Genomic DNA, 20158 nt, shown 5'->3' with positions numbered 1-20158 from the left:
GAGCCATAAAGTCAATTTTTTTTCAGGCGCTGTTACAGGAGCGCGCACTGTGAGCACTATACGGCTCTCACGAAATTACATTTTAAAAAATGTGGCGTTTATGGCTCTCATGGCCAAAAAGGTTGCTGACCCCTGCCCTAAACTGACACTGAGCCATGGAGCTGTCCACATTTCCACAGACCCTATATCAACTAAAGAGTGGCATGTGGCTGTCATGTCACACATATCACCTTTGGTTTCAAACCATCCTAAAAAGCTGATTGAGAACACAACTTGGCTTCTCATGAAGCTCTCTCAGGGATAATTACTAAGCTAAGAAAGAGATCCCTAAGTGAAATATTCCTTCTCCTGTCCTTTGTAGGCTTTATTTATAGGACCTTTGAAGAATGTCTGCATTTCATAAATGAAAAAGAAGATAACAAAATCCTCAAATTCCACTGTGGCCTGTTACTGGCTCTTTATTCGGATGTAGCAATCTGGTAACACATAAAGCTTAACTATAATCATCTCTCTCATTCATTCAATCCACAAACATTTATTAATATCTACTGTGCATAAAGCAAGGTACTAAACTATATCCAAAGATAAATAAAATCCATTTCCTTCTCTCAAGGAATTTATGATTTTGTGGGATTGATATGAAAGGAGTATGAAGTATTTTAAGATCAAATGAGAAAGAAATCCCTTCTTGAAAGCTTAGTTGAGGAGGTGAAGTGTTTTGATATCAAATGAGAAAGAAATCACTTCTCAGTGGAGAATAACAAGGAACACTTAGTTGAGGAGGTGGATGGAATGTCAACAGATAGAGTTGGGGAAGTAAGAGGTGGCATTATAGTTGTAGGAAACTACATGAGCAAAGGTTCAAAAGAAGAGGAATGAAAGGCATTCAGAGGATGGGTTACTGGAAATGTAGAGTATATGAAGGAGAATAGCCAAAGAGGAATGGATTAAATGGAATTGAACTGAGAAGTAGGCAAAAATCAGATTACAGAAGACCTTGAAGGTCAGACAGAAGATGGGAACATTAACAGGCCACTAAAAGTTTCTGAGCAGTGAAATGATATGATTAGACTTGTACATTATAAAGATTAGTCTAGTATCTGTGTGCAAGATAGAATGGAAAGGAGAGCTTAGAAGCAACGAGACAGTAGGAAGCCACTGCTGTAGTTTAGTCAAGAGAAGTATCATTGGAATGGTAACACTGGGGGTGGAAGGGAGAGAGAAGATATGAGAAGGGAGCAGCTGGAATAGAAAGGCTTTGACAACGAAATGTTTTAGGTGAAGGAGGAATCAAAAGCAATTCTGAGTTTACAAATATGGAGTGACTAGGTGATAACAATGATCAGAGACAGAACAATTAGGAGGAAAAGGAGTAAATTTGAGGAGAGATGATGGTGAACTCCAATTCAGCAATAACCAAGACAGCAATAACCATGGTCTAAAAGTATCAACGTGTGTCAATGTGCCAGGCACTGCATTAGGAATGCCCCCAACCCCCCGCCAAAAAAAAAGGCAGACCTTGCCCTTCAGGAGTTTACAGTCTAATGCAGGAGAAAAATTGACAGACATTTATATGCAAACAAGATATAGGCATACAGGATAAAGTGGAGATAATCTCAGATGGAGGACACTAAGATTGATAAAGACTTTATGTAGAAGGTGAAAATTTACCTGAGACTTGAAGGAAGCCAGGGAAGCCAAGAGAAAGAAATGAGAAAGAGAGTTCTAAGACTGAGAATCAACCAGTGTAATGCCTCAAGTTAGGAAATGATGAATCTTGTTTTAGGAATAGCAAGAAAGCTGAGGACTTGGGTGGGTGAGTGGGTGGAGTAAAGTATAAAAATATTTGTAGGGTGAGAAAGGGCCAGCCTAGAAAGAACTTTGAAAGCCAAATGGAGGATTTCATATTTGATCATAGAGGCAATAGTGAACCACTGGAATTAACTGAGTATAGGAGTGATACAGTCAAATTCATTTTAGGAAGGTTGGTTTAATAGTTGAGTGGAGTATGGATTGGAGTGGAAATAGATATGAGGCAGGCATCATCAGGCATCTTTGTGTAATAGTCCAAATATGAAGTGATGAGGGCCTGCACCAGAACTATGACAGTGTCATAAGAGAGAAGGGGTAGGGAATAGGAGAGATGTTATGAAGATAGAAATGACAGTAAATGACCATTGATTAGAAATTGGGGTAAGGAGTAAGGCATTAAGAGAGTGAGGAATCAAGGATCACACCTGGATTGCAAACCTAGGAGACTGGGGGATGTTGGTAACCTTGACAAAAATAGGGAAGTTAGGAAGAGGAGAGAGTTTGGGGAGGAAATATAATGAGTTCAACTGGATATGTTGATTTTAAGATGTCTACAGGGCATCCAGTTTCAGAAGTCCAACAACAGTTAGAGAAGCTAGATTGGAGGGTGAGAGAGAGGTTAGGGCTAGATAAGTAGAATAAAGATGATCATTGAAACCTGAAAGCTGATGAAATCACAAAGTGAAGTTGCATAGAGGGAGAAGGGAAGAGGGTGAACCCAAGACATAGTCTTGAGGCACTGTTATAGGGTATGACTATGTAAATATCCAACAAAGGAGAGAAAATGAGTCAGATAAATAGGAGGAGAATCAGGAGGGAATAGCATCATAAAAGCCTTAGTAGGAAGAGTATCAAGGAAAAGAGGGTAATTGACAGTCAAAGGCTATAGAGAGATCAAGAAGGATTAGGACTGAGAAAAGCAATTAGATCTGGCAATAAAGACACCATTGATGTTATGGAGCTACTGATGTCCTCTGTGGATTTCACTAGGCAAGTGACTTTCTCCCTCCATCTGGAGCTTTGTTTTCTCTATTGTTCTGCTTTTGCTGGGGGCCTTCACTATGGAAGCCCTCTGCTGCAATGGACAATTAAGTAACTTTGGAGAGAGCAGTTTCCATTGAATGATAAAGTCAGAAGTCAGACTGCAAAGAGTTAAGGAGAGGGTGAGAGGAGAGGTAATGGGTACACCTATTGTAAATTGCTTTCTCAAGGAGTTTAGCCACAAAAGAGAGGAAAGATATGGGATGATAAGGAGCAGGATGGATGATGGTTCGAGGATGTAACAAGGATACAGGAGACATGGGAATATTTGTAGGAGTAATTGAATATTAGTGAGAGTAGGGATGAAAGAGGAGGCAATCTTCTGGAGAAAATGGACTAGAATGCAATAATTTGTGCATGTAAAGGGGCTTGCTTTGACAAGGAGAAAGGTGACCTCTTCATGTGGGACAAGGTTGAAGGAGGAAATAGTGGGGAAAGATACGAGTGATGTGAGATAAAGAACAGGGGAAGGAGGAAATACATGTATGAGAATAGCTTTAATTTTTTCAGGGAAATAAGAGAAGGCTTTCAGCTGAAAGGTAAGAGGTAACTTTGCAAAGCTTGAAGAGGCATGAAAATGTTTGGAAAAACCAATATGATGAAAGGAATGATCAATCCATTAGGGTTATGTAAAAGAATTGTTTTGCTTCAATGAGGGCTCACTTGAGATTATAAAACATAAATTGGTAGTGGACCCAGTAAGCAGAGTTTCATGATTTTCTCCAGCTTTTGTTCAGCAGTAAATAAGTGGGAGCAAAAGAAGCTGATGGTAGGAGCAATGTAAGACTGAGGTTTGGAAGCACAAGATCTATAGGATTGAGGGACAAAGAATTCAAGAGAAGAGGACAGTGTAGAGTTGTACTGGCCACTAAGGGGTCAAGATGAGAAAGTGAAGGGCATGTAGTCAGTGCAAGGCTATCAAGCCTGGGAAAGGATTGAAGAATGGACCTATTTGTGGTTACAGTGAGGAACCAAAAAAACACAACAAATTTTAGGGTTGCAAGGAAGAGAAAGAAGTGGAATGACAGCAGATTATAAATAGATAACTGAACATGGATATGGAATATTATGGGTGATGGGAAGATCATGTGTATGACCATCTGTGTGTAACTTTGGTAGGATGGAGGAGGAGGAGGTCAAGGGAAATGAATGAATTGATAAATTGAGAGGCTAGGATGTCTGACAGAATATCAATATGTATATTGAAGCTCACTAGTATAAGGGTGGCATTCGGGGAGGTGAGAAAGACTGAATTTTTTGAGGAAGGAAGGAGGTCTATGGAAAATAGCTACCAGAATCTTGATTAATCAATAAATATGAATTGAATAAACTTCAAAGAAGGAGAGGTCGTTGAGTGATGGTGGTAGAGGGAGAGCCTGGAAGTGGCAGTGGGGTCCAAAGAGTAAGTATTCCAACAACCTCATCATGACCAGTGAGTCTTGGTAAATGAAAGTGCCACCAGTGCTGGAAAGAGTGAAGTTGAAAAGCAAAAAGGGACCTTAGAAAATATTCATTGCCTCCAGTAAGAGATACTTTCCCTTGAAAATTGTGGGCAACAAAGTTAGCTATTTTGAAAGACTAAGAATTAGATGAAGGAAAATCAACCTAAGATCATATTCAAACATTCTGACTAACAATTAGCCCCCACATTTATAATCCCCTAGAGTGCAGTCAGTCCTCCAGCAGCTGGATATTGGAGTCAATGTTTTCCTTTTGTCTTCCCCAATTCACCTTGACTCTCCTTCCTGAACCCCCTTACCACCAGCTACTCCCTATTACCTGGCAGAATCAAGGGGAGAGGGAGATACCATCTAAAATACATAACATCTTTTCAAGCCAGGATTCAAATTTGAAACTGCATTCTCCCACAGTTGGTGGGCGCAGGGTGGCATCCAGAGGCCTAGGTTGAGGAAATGTTTCTACTAAAACAATTCAGAAAAGCAACAGACCTCAAGTGTGAATGCTGACCTTTTTCTCCTTCCTGTATTGGTGATTTAGGTTTGCTAGACTTGAGGAGTGGGGAAGTTTTGAAATATTTTACAACAAAGCTAAAAAGTTGATCCAGAGAAGAAGTATCTCAAATATTCAGAGTGAGGGATTTGCCAGGTACCTGGAATGCCAGGTTCTTAGTCTCCAGAAACAAATTCAAGGGCAAACTGAGAATGTCCAAGACATCGGAGTAGAACTACTCAAGGTGACTGCTTCCTTGTATTTTGCTGAGTTTGTTTTCAGGACAGTATAACAACAGGGCATACTACTTAGATATATCAAGAGCATACTACTTAGATATTCAGCTAATCCTGTTTTCACTGTTTCTGAGAGAGTAAATATCACTAAGAAGAGGACTGTAGAATGTTTGGACAATGCTGTGCCAAGGTGAAATATTTTTTAAAACTATTAAATTAATTATCTTCTCTAACCCGGATTCCAACCCTATCATATTTTCAGCATGATTTTAAACTAATTTCTCTTTATTTACTTTCTAATTTGAGACCCCCTTGGTACAAGGACATCCCTACCCCTCTGCCTCAGCACCCCATTTCTCCTATCCTCTTCCCCTGGTTGGATAAGCGATTTCTAATATCAATTGAGTATGTATATATATTTCCCATTTTTAAATCAATTTAGATATCATTGATGTTCAAGTGTTGCCTAATGCCTCCACACACTATTTTCCCCTCTGCTGCAAAAGCTCTTCCTTGCATACTTCTATGTGAAATAGTTTTCCCTATTCTTCCTTGCCCTTGCCTTCCCCTTCTCACAGGGCATCTCTCTTTGCTATCTACTTATCTTTTCTGCCTCATCTCAACATAATCAGTTCACTCCCACACCCTTCTAACTGCCTTCACAATAATAAATTTCTTAGAAGGTACATATATATATATATATATGTATATCATCTTTCTATATAGAAAGAAAAATGGTTTAACCATATGGAGTTCCTTATGATTTCTCTTTCTTAATTACCTTTTTTATATTTCTCTTGAGACTTATATTTAAAAGCCAAAATTTCTATAAAGTTTTTTCAACAGGAATGCTGAAAGTCCTCCATTTAATTAATAAATGAATACATTTTTTTTTCTTTGAAGGATTACACTCAGTTTTGCTGAGTAGATTATTCTTGGTTGTAATCTCAGCTCTTTTTCCTTCTGGATTGTCATATTATAAGTGTTCCTCTTCATTAATGTAGTAGCTATGAAAACTTGCATGATCCTGATTCTGGTTTCATGACATTTGAATGGTTTCTTTCTTTCTGCTTGAAGTATTTTCTCTTTTGGGAGCTCTGGAATCTGGCTATAATATTCCTGGGAATTTTCATCTGGAGATCTCTCTTAAGTGGTGATTGGTAGATTCTTTCCATTTCTATTTTACCCTCTGATTCTAGGATATTGGGTCAGTTTTCCATGATAATTTCTTAAAATATAATGCCTAGACTTTTTCTTTGAGTATGGCTTTTAGCAATTCTTAAATTATTTCTCCTTGATCTATTTTCCTGATTGGTTATTTTTCCAATTTGATATTTCACATTTTCTTCTAGACTTTTAAATTATTTTGACTTTTTAAATTGTTTCTTGGTATTGCATGGAGTTATTACCTTCTACTTGCTCAATTCTAATTTTAAAGGAATTATTTTCTTCACTGAACTTTTGTACCTTCTTTTCCATTTATCCAATTCTGTTTAAGTGTTGTTTTCTTTGGTATTTTTTGTGCCTCTTTTCCCAAGTTGCTAATTGTCTTTTCATAATTTTCTTCCTTTGCTTTAATTTTTTGCCCAATTTTTCCTCTACCACTGGCATCTGAGTTTGAAAAATTGTTTTTAGCTTTTCAAGGAGTTTTTGTTGTGTTTATGTCCAATTCAGTTTTTTTCCCCTTGGAAACTTGTTTGTAGCTGTTTTGACTTCTTCATCTCTGCTAATGCTCTGAGCCAATAGTCAGTTAACATTTATTAAACACCTATTATGAGCCAGGCACTGTGCTAAGCATTGGGAAATATATTAAAAAAGAAAGACAGAAGATAGCCTTTGTCCTCAAAGAAGCATACAATATAATGGGGAGAGAGGAAACACCAAAGGAAGCCAAAAAGGATGGATGGAGTAGATGCATGATGAAACACATTTTATCAGTGACCAGTGACAGCCCACCCTCAGTACACACACACACACACACACACACACACACACACACCCTGCCCAAAATACCCCTGAAAATGATGAGTTTCATTCAGATGGCATTAGCTTGTTCCCATCTGAGTCTTCCTGGTCATTAAGGCTGATGTCAAAATGTCTCCTCATACTCTCTGTCATCATAGAATGAGCTTACACAGTCTCAGCCTGGAATTTCACTAACTCAACTGTAATGGGCAATCTTGGAGATATGAATTGCCTCCACCAACTTCTTCAGAGGTAGGCAGCACCTAACTTTAACTTCTAAAAATGTAACCTTTTTAACAATGCCTTGTTTCCAAGGGCCATATCTATGGAACACAGAAATAGCTTTTTTATAGAGCATATGTTAAATAATTTTTCTTAATGAGATAATAACACTACATAAATGTTACTTATGATGATAATAATGGTGATGGTGATAATGATGATGGAAAGATTACAAAGTAGGGATCTGTAAACTATTTAAATGCCTGTGTTGTGCTTTCTTTTATCCTAATCAGCCTTTAATCTATGACCAGCATCGCCTCCCTTGTTTTCCCACCTACCAAGCATAATGCTAATGATTAGTGAATAATTGTAGTGACTCTTAAATACTGATTGTGTGCCATTATGGATGCAATTCAATTTAAAGAAATCTCATGTATGAAAAATTAAGCAAAAAATTAAGATTAAAAGGAAGTATCATTTTCAGTCATGGGAGGTAGTGTGATATAATTAACTATTTTTAAAGGTAATAGCCAGAAAAGACAGATTTTCTTTAAAAGTTAAGATAGATTCACAGATCTTCCATCACTTTTTTTGACACTTTAAAAAATTCACTAACCTTCTCAAAACTCAACCTATCATTCATGTAATGGTGGGGAAGGGAATGGCAAAGGAAGGGAATGCCAGTGAGGTTAAAGTGCAATGGGATCCCATCCCTGAAATTATTACTATAGCTTTGATGGGCTGGCAGGAATCCTCCAACACTGGCATTTAGGGCCTGCTGATACCATTGATTGAGTTGGCACCTTGGCCAGTTACCTCCTTCTATGAATACAAAAAATAGAAAGAGTGGCATACGGTTGTGGGCTAGCCCTTTTGGGAATTATCATGATAATCAATTTGATACAAAGACAATAGAGTGAGTGTTGTTCTTTGAAGCAAGACACAAAGGAACAAATAATAGTACTGATACTAGTAGTACTTATACTAACTGACAGTATGTAGGGGGGAAGGAACTGTATATGCTTGCACAGTGTCCAGCACATAAGGTATCCCATTTTAATGAAGTCATAAGATTATTAGGGAAGAGACCTATTCTTATTCATCTTTATAGCCTTCATAGCACTTAACATATCTTGATCAGAAGGGCATTTTGTAAATATTTCTTAGTGCCACTGACAGACACAGAATTATGGACTGACTGTGTGGGACCAGTGTGACAAAGATAGGGGCTTCCATCAAGCTAAGGCTTTGGAATGCCCAATATACCCCAGCTTGCAAGGTCTCTTGGAAGCCATAGCTTAGAAAAAACCAGACACAGCTTGCTCCTCAAGCATGAGAATCCAATTCCTCCTCTTTCCCCAAAATACTGACTGTTCTTCCAAGAAATTCTGTGAGAAGAACATACAATATTCTGTAAAAAGCTGGGTCATACATTGACATGTTGAATTTTCACTTATAGAAAACTCTGATCAAAGCTGCCTAGGTAATTTAAATCCATTGTTTCCATCCTGTTAATCATTGACTTCCATTGTGAGTGATTTAATCCTTCTGCCTGATCCAACCATCTATAAATAGCTACTTGAATTCAATAAACTTTGTCACTGATCAGCAAGAAGTCTTGATTCTGTCTGTAAGTCTGTGACCCTTCTGATTCCAATCTCATTTCTCTTATCCTGTTACATGACCCACAAATAATTTGTTGTGCTAGACTCTACATGACTGGATTGTAGTTTTGTTATGATCCCATATGACATTTCGCAAATTTAACTGGTTCTTCTGTATTTCTTTTGTAGCAGTTTTCTTTTCATTTTTATTTATTTTTTAATTGATTAATTAATTTAGAATATTTTTCCATGGTTACATGATTCATGTTCTTTCCCTCCCCTTTTTCCTCCCCCACTCCTGGAGCCCATGAGCAATTCCTCTAGGTTTTTCAAATATCATTGTTCAAAACCTGTTTCCATATTATTCATATTTGCAGCAGAGTGATCATTTAAAGTCAACATCCCCAGTCATATCCCCATCAAACCACGTGACTGATCATATGTTTTCCTTCTTTGTTTCTATTCCCACAATTCTTTCTCTGGATGTGGATGTTGTTCTTTCTCATAAGTCCCTCAGAATTGTCCTGGATCATTGAATTGCTGCTAATAGAGAAGTCCATTACATTGATTGTGCCACAGTGTATCAGTCCCTGTGTACAATGTTCTCCTGGTTTTCTCCTTTCACTGCATCAATTCCTGGAGGTCTTTCCAGTTCACATGGAATTCCTCCAGTTCACTATTCCTTTCATCACAACAATATTCCATCACCAACAGATACCACAATTTGTTCAGCCATTCATTCGTCAATCAACAGACACCCCCTCATTTTCCAGTTTTTGCCACTCTAAAGAATGCAGCTATAAATATTTTTGTACACTTATTTTTCCTTATTATCTCTTTGGGGGCACAAACCTAGTAGTGGTATGGCTGGATCAAAGGGCAGGCATTCTTTTATAGCCCTTTAGACATAGTTCCAAATTGCCTTCCAGAATGGTTAGATCAATTCATAACTCCACCAGCAATGCATCAGTGTCCCAATTTTGCCACATCCTCTCCAACATTTATTATTTTCCTTTACTGTCATATTGGCCAATCTGTAAAGCAGTTTTCTTGAAATGAGTGAATTACACAAATCAAACCATCTTTGAATGTGTATGCTATTGGGATTCTACTGATTTAACCTATGAATAAAATAATTTCCTAGGCATAAGATTCTTTTTTTCTCAACCTGATATCCACTGTTCTTTCCTCAGAATTTGGAGAATGTGGTAGCTCAATGTTCCACAGGTCCTGTATTTTACCCAAGGATTTACCACCTGATGGCTTATGTATGCATACTCATGGGAGATGAGGACAACTGTAACCTTTTCCTGAGAACAGCCTTACAGATGTGTGATGTCCACGGCAATATTCTTGAGAGAAGTTGGCTAACTATCAGCAAAGTAAATAATGTAAAAGGGGAAAGGGAAGTGGGCTTTTTTTACACTGGCCTCAGAAATAACTTTAGATGTCTCTTGACGATTTGGACTTCTCCAGGAGGAGTCATCATAGGCTTTAACTAAAATTCATGTTTTCTGGAAATAATAGCATTCACAATAATAATAATTTGGCATTTTTGTAGCTCTTTTTATTATACAAAGCATTTCAATAGTATTATCTATTGGATCTGCACAACCACCTTGGTGTTAGGGGCTTTTATTTATTTATTATATAAATATAATAAATTTTATTTATTATCCCCATTTCATCATTAAGAAAACTGAGGCTGAGATTAAATGAGTTGCCCAGAATCACAATCAGCAAGTGTCTGAGGCCAGATTTGAACTTGAGCCTTCCTGATTCAAGGTCTAGCACCCTGCCTACTTAATTTTAAAGTTTATTTGATGAAAGACAGCATAGCATAATGGATAGACAACTGGCATCCAGTCAGGAAGGCTGAGTTCAAGCCCTGTTTCTGCCATATCCTGACCACTTCAATGCCCCAGGCAAATCTAAGGCTAAATATCCAAGTAGGTACTAATGGACATTGATAGAAAAAGTTTTTCACCAGGAGCTCCCAATACCCTTGAAATCACAGGTCTGGTCAAAAAGGCCATTTAACTTCAGAAGCTTCCATTCTGCTCCCCACTATTAGACTACCTTCTGACTTCTGCCAGCCATACTTCTCTTCTCCAGGGTTTCCCCACTGGGAAAGTCATTGAAGAGTGAGGAATAAAACAATTTGCCCTACTGCTATCTTCTCTGCCTTCCTTCTTCTCTCCCCTGTTGTGAGAAAACTTTAATCCTCCTGATCCTTTGGGAAGGGGGGAATAGGAGGAATGGAAGATGGTGGTACTTTGGGGTTTATCCTTCTGTGCTCTTAAGAACAAAGGTTATTTCCTTCTGCTCCGCTCATGATCAGCAAGCCTCCTTCTATTAACAATATGAGGTTCCTCCTTCAGAGGAGAGACCTCAGATTCTGTAGTCAGATGCTTCTGGGGGTTGAGGAGTCCTCTTGCATCTTGGACCCCTGCCAAGTAACAAACTCTAAGCTGGAGGTGAGGAAGGCTAAATTAGTCTGTATACTTGAATGTTCTTTTATATATGACAGGAACTATATGGATGTGTCAGTTACCTTGGTGGATGGGGTCATGGAGAAGGAAGTAATGATGCAATAGCTTGTTTTATTCAGAACTCTTCATTCAATAATAATAATAATTATTATTGTAATAATAATTATTATTATTATTTAAACCCTTACCTTCCATCTTGGAATCAGTACTGTGTATTGGTTCCAAGGCAGAAGAGTGGTAAGGGCTAGGCAATGGATGTTAAGTTACTTACCCAGGGTCACACAGCTAGAAAGTGTCTGAGGACAGATTTGAAACTAGGACCTCCCATCTCTGGGCCTGACTCTCAATCCACTGAGTCACCCAGCTGACACTCTTCATTTAATGATGGGATAGGAAGGGTCTAATAATGCTCTATCTCAGTGATGGTGAACCTTTTAGAGATGGAGTGCCAGACCTCCCCCCCACCCACCCACAGACTGGGTGCCGTGCCCACCCCCACCCCCCCAGAGACCTTGTGTCTTGCCCCACCTCTCCCTTACCCCACACAAGGGAGGGAGAAAAGTGCTCCCATTGGGCTGTTGGGCAGAGGGATGGGTGAAATGAGGAATGTCCTCCGTGAGTGAGTGCTCTGCTCCCTTCCAGCTCTGCCACCTATGAGCCGTCCCCCATACCCACTGTGTGCTCCCTTTGGCTGCTGGGCAAAGGGGCAGGGGACGTGAAACCATGTCATCAGGCATGGTAGAAAGGGGGAAGGAGCAGCTCCACTGAGTCCCTCTGCCTTTCTAGTAATGAACTGGGGTAGGGGGTGGGGGGAGGCCACATGCTCTATCTTCTAAATCTATCATCCATCTCAGTGATGGCAAACCTATGATACAGGTGCCAAAGATGGCACTCAGAGAACTCTCTGTGGCACTTGGTCACCCTCCCTCACCCACAGCATTTTTTACTAGAAAGGCTGAGGGATTTGGGAGGCTGCTCCCCTCCCCTTCTCTACCATGCCTGATGACATTTTTTCATATCACCTGTCCCTCCACCCACCAACCCAAAGAGAGCACTTTTGCCCTCCCCTGTGTGGGGTAAGGGGACCACGGGGCACAGCCAGTATACAATGAGGGGGAGGGGGAGGACATGGGACTTGGTCTCTAGGGTGTGGGGTAGGGACAGGGCCTGATATTGCATCTCTAAAAGGCTCACCATCACTGATCTAGTCCAACCTTATCTAAAATAGGAATCCTCTTTATAACATCACCCCCAAAATGGTCTTCCAACTACCATCTTGAGACAATAAAAAAGAAATCCCTTTACCCACATCCTTCTTCTACTTTTCCATCCACTCTGTACTGTTCACAGATATCTAAAATCCTTCTAATCCTCAGGGACATGACCATGGAGTTTTAACTCTCCTTTGGATTTGAGAAAACAAAGCTCACTTCCTGCACAATCCCACAATATGGGAATTGTCCTTTGAATTAAACTTTTCACTACTCTCAGTTCCACAAGTACCACTTTGTATCCAATTTGTCTTAAATACTTTGTAAATTTGACTCTTCTAGAGTGGGACAACCTACTATGTGGAAGGTCTTCTAGCCTTGATAAACTAAGAAATGTGTGAGTTATTATATGTTTATTCACTTTTAAAGATGTGTAAAAAAAGATGCAAACATTTCAAAGGATATAATAGAAATATATTTTATTACAACTTTTATTACTTATCATACAAATAATAATATGTATTTAGTGCATTAAGGTTTTCAAAACACTTTACATATGTTATATCATTTAATCTTCACCATAATTCTGTGAGATGGGTGCTATTATTATCCTGAGTTCAAATCCTGCCTCAGATACTTAGTGTCTGTGTGACCCTTGAGCACATCACTTTAATCTATCTCCCTCAGTTTTCTGATTTATAAAACTGAGATAAGAATAGCATCTCTCTCTCAGGGTAGTTATGAGGATCAAATGAGACAATATTTTAAAGTGCTTTATAAGTACTTCTTATTGTTGCTGTTGTTTTAAGGATGAGGAAACTGAGGCAGAGGTTGTGACTTGCCAAGGGTTACACTAGTAAGTGCCTAAAGCAGGATTTGAGCTCAGGTCTTCCTATCTTCAAGTCCTACATGAATTTGGTGGTCAATCAACTGTCTATAAGCAATTCCATTGTTTTGGAAAGCCCTACATGTAATATTTTTGAAATAAAGATCCTAAACAAATTTGTCATAGAAAACTCATTCTGGATTCCCTTTCCCTCTTCCCAGAAATGGTGGTACTCCGACAAAGTGAATACGGATGAAAGTTGGCTTCAGATAGTCTTGCTTCTTCCACAGTGGGATGAAATCAAATTAGATGAATTAAAAATAAAGACTGTTGAACAAAACAAATTCCGATTTAAAATTGCCATTACGGACAGTACCTTCTAGCATTTTTATGAGATTGAAGAACTTGGAAAGTAAATCATTTTCATTATATAAATCATTTATAAACTTCCTTTATGTGAATGTTAAATTCTTCCAGTTTCTGTTTCAGATATTTTGGTTTTCTCCCCTCTTTGGTAAAATGTGGCTTTTAAATAGCTTACTATCTTTATAGAACCTATCCTTCCTCTCCATTTCCAGTTTCTTTCTGAGCAAGGCATTTGCTCTTCTTTGACCAATTTTATTAAAACTTTTACTATTTTTTTTAGCTTCACCTATTTATTTCAATCAAATAAACTGTCCCCCTCCAAAAAATAAAATAGAAAACATATTGGCAGGTCTCATTGCCATCATCTCTAGAGAAATAGGAATTAAAACTAAGATTTGTTATTTGTTAAATTGCTAAATTATTAAATAATTTGTGTATAGTGTAGAGTTGTGAAAGCACCATAGATTATTGGTTTAGGAAAAAGAGAAGTAGGGATATAAGAAACATTTTTTTTGGTAGTAGCTAATAGCTACAAGGTGATGAGAGTATTATTGTTTTTGTCTATATATCATATGCTTCAATTTGTGGGAGTAATAAAGACTTTGAAATTTAAAAAACTGTGGTGTTAAGCTTAGTGCTTGGAACTGGAGTGATGGGATGGAAGAAAAAAAGGGGGATGTGAGGAAATATCAGGAGGATAGATTAATAAAAAAATAGCTAACATTTAAATAGAGCTTTAAGGTTTGCAAAGTGATTCTCTCTCCTTAGAGATGTATAATTATTTCACAGCCCTATGAAGTAACCTACCATTATATATTTTTTAAATTTTTAAACCCTTAACTTCTGTGTATTGGCTCCTAGGTTGAAGAGTGGTAAGGGTGGGCAATGGGGGTCAAGTGACTTGCCCAGGGTCACACAGCTGGGAAGTGTCTGAGGCCAGACTTGAACCTAGGACCTCCCATCTCTAGGCCTGACTCTTAATCCACTGAGCTACCCAGCTGCCCCCTAACCTACCATTATTTTTATATGCCATTTTTACAGTTGAAGAATCTGAGGCCAAGAAAGATTAAGAGACTTGCATAGGGCCACAAACATATTAAAGTGTCTGAGGCAAGAAAATTAACAGGCACCTTCCATGTACTTCACTGACATTCAATGCCCTTCATAACTCAGCCTCCTCCTCCCTTTCTTGGCTTCTTATTATATCTTACCCTCTGCCAGGAACTCTCTGAGCCAGTTGACATTCCATGAACAAGACACTCCATCTCTGGACTCTGGGCATTCTCTCTGGCCTTCCCCTATGAAATGCTCTTCTTCTCCTCAGCTACTGATCTCCTTGGTTTCCTTTAAATCCCAACTAAAATCCTCCCTTCTATAGGAAGCTTTCCCCAACTCCTCTTAATTCCAGTGCCTTCACTCTATTATTGTTTTCTATTCATCCTTCATGACACCGTCTTTAAACTACTGCCTCAATCAGTAAATGTTTAAAAGTCACATGAACATTTACTATTCAGGACTCATCTGGAGACTGCTTGAGAAGCAGGCGATGTTGTGGATGAGAGCCCTGCTTGGGAGTGAAAGATCGGGAGACAGCAGATTGCTTGGGAACATCCTGTACTGTTTGGGTAGAAAGTCTTGGTCCTTGGCCACCCAGATCACCTGTTCTCAAATTCTGAATTCCACGATTATTCATCTATATGTTTTCTTTTTATCTTTCTGCTATTTATTTGAATAATCGTTCAGCCTCCCAAGAGCCTATCTGGAAAGCCGATGACATAACCAAAATCTTTACATAGATTGTTTTCATGTTGTCTTCCCCCATTAGACTGTTAGCTTCTTTAGTGCAGAGACTGTGTTTTGCCTCTTTATGTATCTCTAGCACTTAGCACAGGGCCTGGCCTGTAATTCCCACTTAATATTTATTGATGGCTTATTGACTGTGACCAACATAAGTAGGTTCCCCCATTCAACTGTGAGCTCCTAAAGATCAGGGACTCCTTTATTTCATTTGGGGGTGGAGCTGTTTTTGCCTTTTTTTGTATCCTCAGCACTTGGGTACTTTGTGTAGTACTTGACACATAGGGTATTAAAGGTTTTTTTTGACTATTTCTAATTTTTTATTTTGGGACTAGTAGCAAGAAAGACAAAGAGTGAGGACACTGCTTGCCTTCCTTGGAAGGCTGAGAGGATTTTGTCTTATCCTGCAGTGAATGAGTCACTGTATGTCTAGCACTTAAAGTTCATAATCTGTCTCCAGCCTATCTTTCCAGGTTAATTGTATATTATTCCCTTCTATACAAGACTCCAGTTCCCATCTCTGTCTGTCTGTCATCTACTCTGCATCAAACATCCTGCCTAGTTCTGGGGTTACAAAGAAAGGCAAAGAGGGTCTTGGTCCTCAAGGAGCTCATGATCTCATGGGAGAAGACGATACATTAAAAAGAAGCTGAATAGGGTTGGGGAGAGAGTACTTTGGGGCATGATGAAGCCTGGCGGCCAGCTGAGAAATGAGGTGCCACCCTGGTCCCCCTCCTTACACAGAGGATCCAGGTGGAACATTTTCTACTCTGTTCACCCTCTCTCAAATATGAGGGACAGAGATGACTGATGAGGTGAAAGTGAGTTTCTGGAGACAAGGATAAGAGTCAAGTAAGGAGACAGATTACTGAATACCCCTGCAACTGGTTCCTTCTCTCTCTCTCTCTCTCTCTCTCTCTCTCTCTCTCTCTCAATGCTTCTTGAGAAAAGCAGTGCCATATAGTTTTCATTAAAAAAAATGGTGAAATTGTGAACTGATAAAACCATTCTGGAGGGCAATTTGGAATTATGCCCAAAGGATTGTAAACTGCTCATACCCTTTAATTCAGCAATATGGCCACTGGGTCTATATCCCAAAGAGAAAAAAGAGAGGAAAAGACCTATTTGTACAAAAATATTTATAGCAGCTCTTTTTTGTGGTGGTAAAGAATTGGAAATTGAGGAATGCCCATCAATTGGGGAATGGCTAAACAAAAAAATGTGGTATGCGATAAGTGATAGAATACTACTTTCTCTAAGAAAGGATGAGCAGGATAATTTCAGGAAAAACCTGGAAAGACCTACGTCTTCAATGTAGAGTGAAGTAAGAGAACCAGAAGGACATTGTACACAGTAACAACAATATTGTAGAATGATGAACTTTGAAAGACTTAGCTTTTTTCAGCAATTCACTGATCCAAGACAGTTCTGAAGGACTTATGACAAATTATGCTCTCTACCTTCAGAGAAAAAACTGATGGAGTCTGAATTCAGACCAAAGCATAATATTTTTTCATTTTGTTTGTGTTTTTATTTTGAGGGGTTTGGGTTTTATATGAGTATTTTCTTACGACATGACCAATTAGGAAATATGGTTTGCATGATCATAAATGTATAAGCCAGATCAAATTGCTTACCATTGGGGGAGGGGGAAGGAAGGGAGAGAGGGAGGAAGAGAAGAAAAGGTTAATGAAGAAGGAAAAAAATATCCATAAGAAAGTCAGTTATCTAGAGACAGTGTTGCCTAGTGAGTTGAATTTGAATTTGGATCCTGCCTCAGATACTAGATGTGTGACTCTGGACTAGTAATTTAATCTCTCAGTCTCAGTTTCCTCCTCTATAAAATGAGAGAGATAATAGCACCTATCTCATGGAGTTGGTGCTATTTACATCTTGTAAGGATTAAATGTGATATTTGTAATATATTAATTTTAAAGTGCTCTATTAATGCTATTATTATATCCTGAGGCTAAAAATAGGTATTTGTAAAGTATTTGTAAACCTTAGAGTTATTTATAAATGTTAATACTGTTGTAGTGGTGCCAGAAAAATGAGATAATATGTATAAATCTTTGCAAACTTTAAAATGTTATTTAAATATTAGCTATTATTATTATCTAGGGACAATAGTAACAATCCATGTATTTCATTTATACCTACTATTTTGGGCCAATTTTAAATTTTTTTTTTCGTTTTCATCATGAACTTAATAAACCTCAATGAACATGAACATTTCAATGCACAAATTAGAACATTGGGGAACTGAATTATGAAACTGTAACAGAACAGCTCTGAAAATCTATGTCCCAGGCTTAATTTCCTTTTGTTCTTCCCTGTGTATTTTAAATGTCTTGTTGATGATCTTCCATTTTTTTCCATATCATTACATCACTACTTAGTAACCCTACCCCATCCCTCCATGTCACCATCTCCAACTTTCCTACCCTTGACTAAAGGGATCATGTTTGCAGTTAAGAGCATTGTGGGTTAAAGCGATCACAATGACAGGAGCAAAAAATTCACTTTCTTGCTAGGTCAAGAATGATATGTGGCTAGCTACCAATTTCATCTTGATTGAACATTTACACATTCCTCTACTTTGACCACATATCCCTCACATGTCTTTCATGCTTCATCCCACTCCCTCCTTAAGTAATTTCAGTAAAACACACAAATAGCTTAAGAATAAAGCTTTTGCAGGAATTTGAGCCCTGATTCTTGCTGTCTGTATGTAGCAAGGTATTTACTTTACCTTCTAATAAACTAATAAAGTCCGTTCAGATCACCTTGACTTTGTGTGCCTCTTTCCTTAGAATTCTTGCATCACAAGAGTGTACAAAAGAGTTTGCAACACTCCCTCAATAGAAGCTCTCCCTTTAATTTATTATTTTTTAAATTAATCTTTCCCTCCTATTACCCACTCTTCACAATGGGAAGAAACAAACTAAAAAAGACCTTTGTCCAGCAGAACAAATTCCCATATCAACTCTGTCCAAAAACATACCGGATGTTTTTTCGTTTTAATTCATCACCACTCTGAAAAGAGGTAAGTGGTGTATTTATTTCCTCTTTATTTCTTTGGATTCATGGTTTATCATTTCATTGATCAACATTCTAAAGTCTTTCAAAATTGTTTTTCTCAAAAAGGCATCATTATAGAAGGCAATTGGGTGGCTCAGGGGATGGACAGCCAGGCCTGGAAATCCCAGGTTCAAATCTGGCTTCAGACACTTCCTATCTGTGTGACCTTAGGCAAGTCACTTAACCCCCTGTACCTAACCCATACCACTCTTCTGCCTTAGGACCAATACACAGTATTGATTCTAGGACAGAAGATAAGGTTTTAGAAAAAAAATAAGGTATTCTATAAATTGTTCTTCTATTTCTGCTCACTGTGCCCTGTATCAGTTCATGGAACTTTTATAGTTTCTTCTGAAACTGTCCATTTTGTTTCTTATAACACAACTATATTCCATTACAGTCATATGCCCAACATAGAAGTTTCCTAGAAAATTTTCCTTTCTTCCTAATGCCTACAGAATACCATGCAGTGTGTTTTCCTTTCATTTACTGCCTTTTCCTAATCCCAGAAAGAGAGGAACAGTTTTAAATCTTTAGTATTTATAGGCAAGTTAACAGAGAACTCTAAGCATTCCAAATCCAGAGAGAAGCTGGGGCAGATTGACTTGATAATTTCCCAAGTATTCTTCCTCTAAGATATTCAAAGGCCTCTGATTCTTTCTCCTCTAATTGGTTTCTGATATAGTCTTGTCACAGGCTGGTGCCACTTGAGTACCTTCCCTCTTCTAGGGATAAGGATATTGAGCTCAGTCACTGAGGATCAGCTCAAGGTTGACTCTCTGATGTGTCATCACTCAGAGACCCTTTATATCTAGGATATGGAGTAGTACAAGCTCCAACCATACATCTTCATACCAAAGCCAAAGGGGGCACAGACAAGCCACAACCACTGTTTGCATATCTTAGAGAATTGAGATATCCAGGGTCATACAGAACAAACATAGGAGTGAAGGTGGAGGAACAGTCAAGCCAATGAGCTACTCTGTGAATTCTTTTTTTTTTTTAATTAAAAATTTTTTATTAAAAAAATTTCCCATGGTTACATGATTTTTGTTGTCTCCTTACCCTCTTCCCTTCCCCCTCCTGGAACTGACAAGCAATTACATTGGGTTATACATATATTTTCACTCAAAACCTATTTCCATATTGTTCATTTTTATAATAGAGTCATCTTGTAAAACCAAAACCCCAAATCGTATATCTAAACAAAAAAGTGATAAATCATGTTTTCAGTTTGTATTTCTAGCTTTGGATAATTCTTTTCCGTAAGTCCCTAAGAATTGCCCTGGATCATTGCATTATTGTTAGTAGCAAAGTCAATTACATTTGATCACCCCACAATGTTTTGATTAGTGTATAGGGTTCTCCTGATTCTGCTCATTTCATTCCGCATCAGTTCATGTAGGTCTCCAGTTTATATAGAAATCAAGCAGTTCATTATTCCTTATTGCACAATAGTATTCCATTACCAACATATACCACACTTTGTTCAGCCATTCCCCATTTTCTAATTATTTTTCTACCACAAAGAGCATGACTATAAATATTTTTGTAC

General features: G+C 38.3%; 1 protein-coding gene across 1 annotated transcript in view; it reads left to right on the top strand.

The window, feature by feature from the left end:
• ADCY10 (adenylate cyclase 10) overlaps positions 1–13742 on the top strand; it is a 126982-nt gene extending 113240 nt beyond the window's left edge. Inside the window, exons 30-33 of the mRNA XM_044674868.1 lie at positions 362–479; positions 4852–5047; positions 10024–10212; positions 13581–13742. Of these exons, the coding sequence (XP_044530803.1) occupies positions 362–479; positions 4852–5047; positions 10024–10212; positions 13581–13742 (665 nt within the window). The remainder of the gene's footprint in view (positions 1–361; positions 480–4851; positions 5048–10023; positions 10213–13580) is intronic.
• The last annotated feature ends 6416 nt before the right edge of the window (positions 13743–20158 follow it).

This window comes from Gracilinanus agilis, chromosome 4 (genome assembly GCF_016433145.1).
Source record: "Gracilinanus agilis isolate LMUSP501 chromosome 4, AgileGrace, whole genome shotgun sequence".
Lineage (NCBI taxonomy): Eukaryota > Metazoa > Chordata > Mammalia > Didelphimorphia > Didelphidae > Gracilinanus > Gracilinanus agilis.
This window is presented reverse-complemented; position numbering and strand designations above follow the sequence as displayed.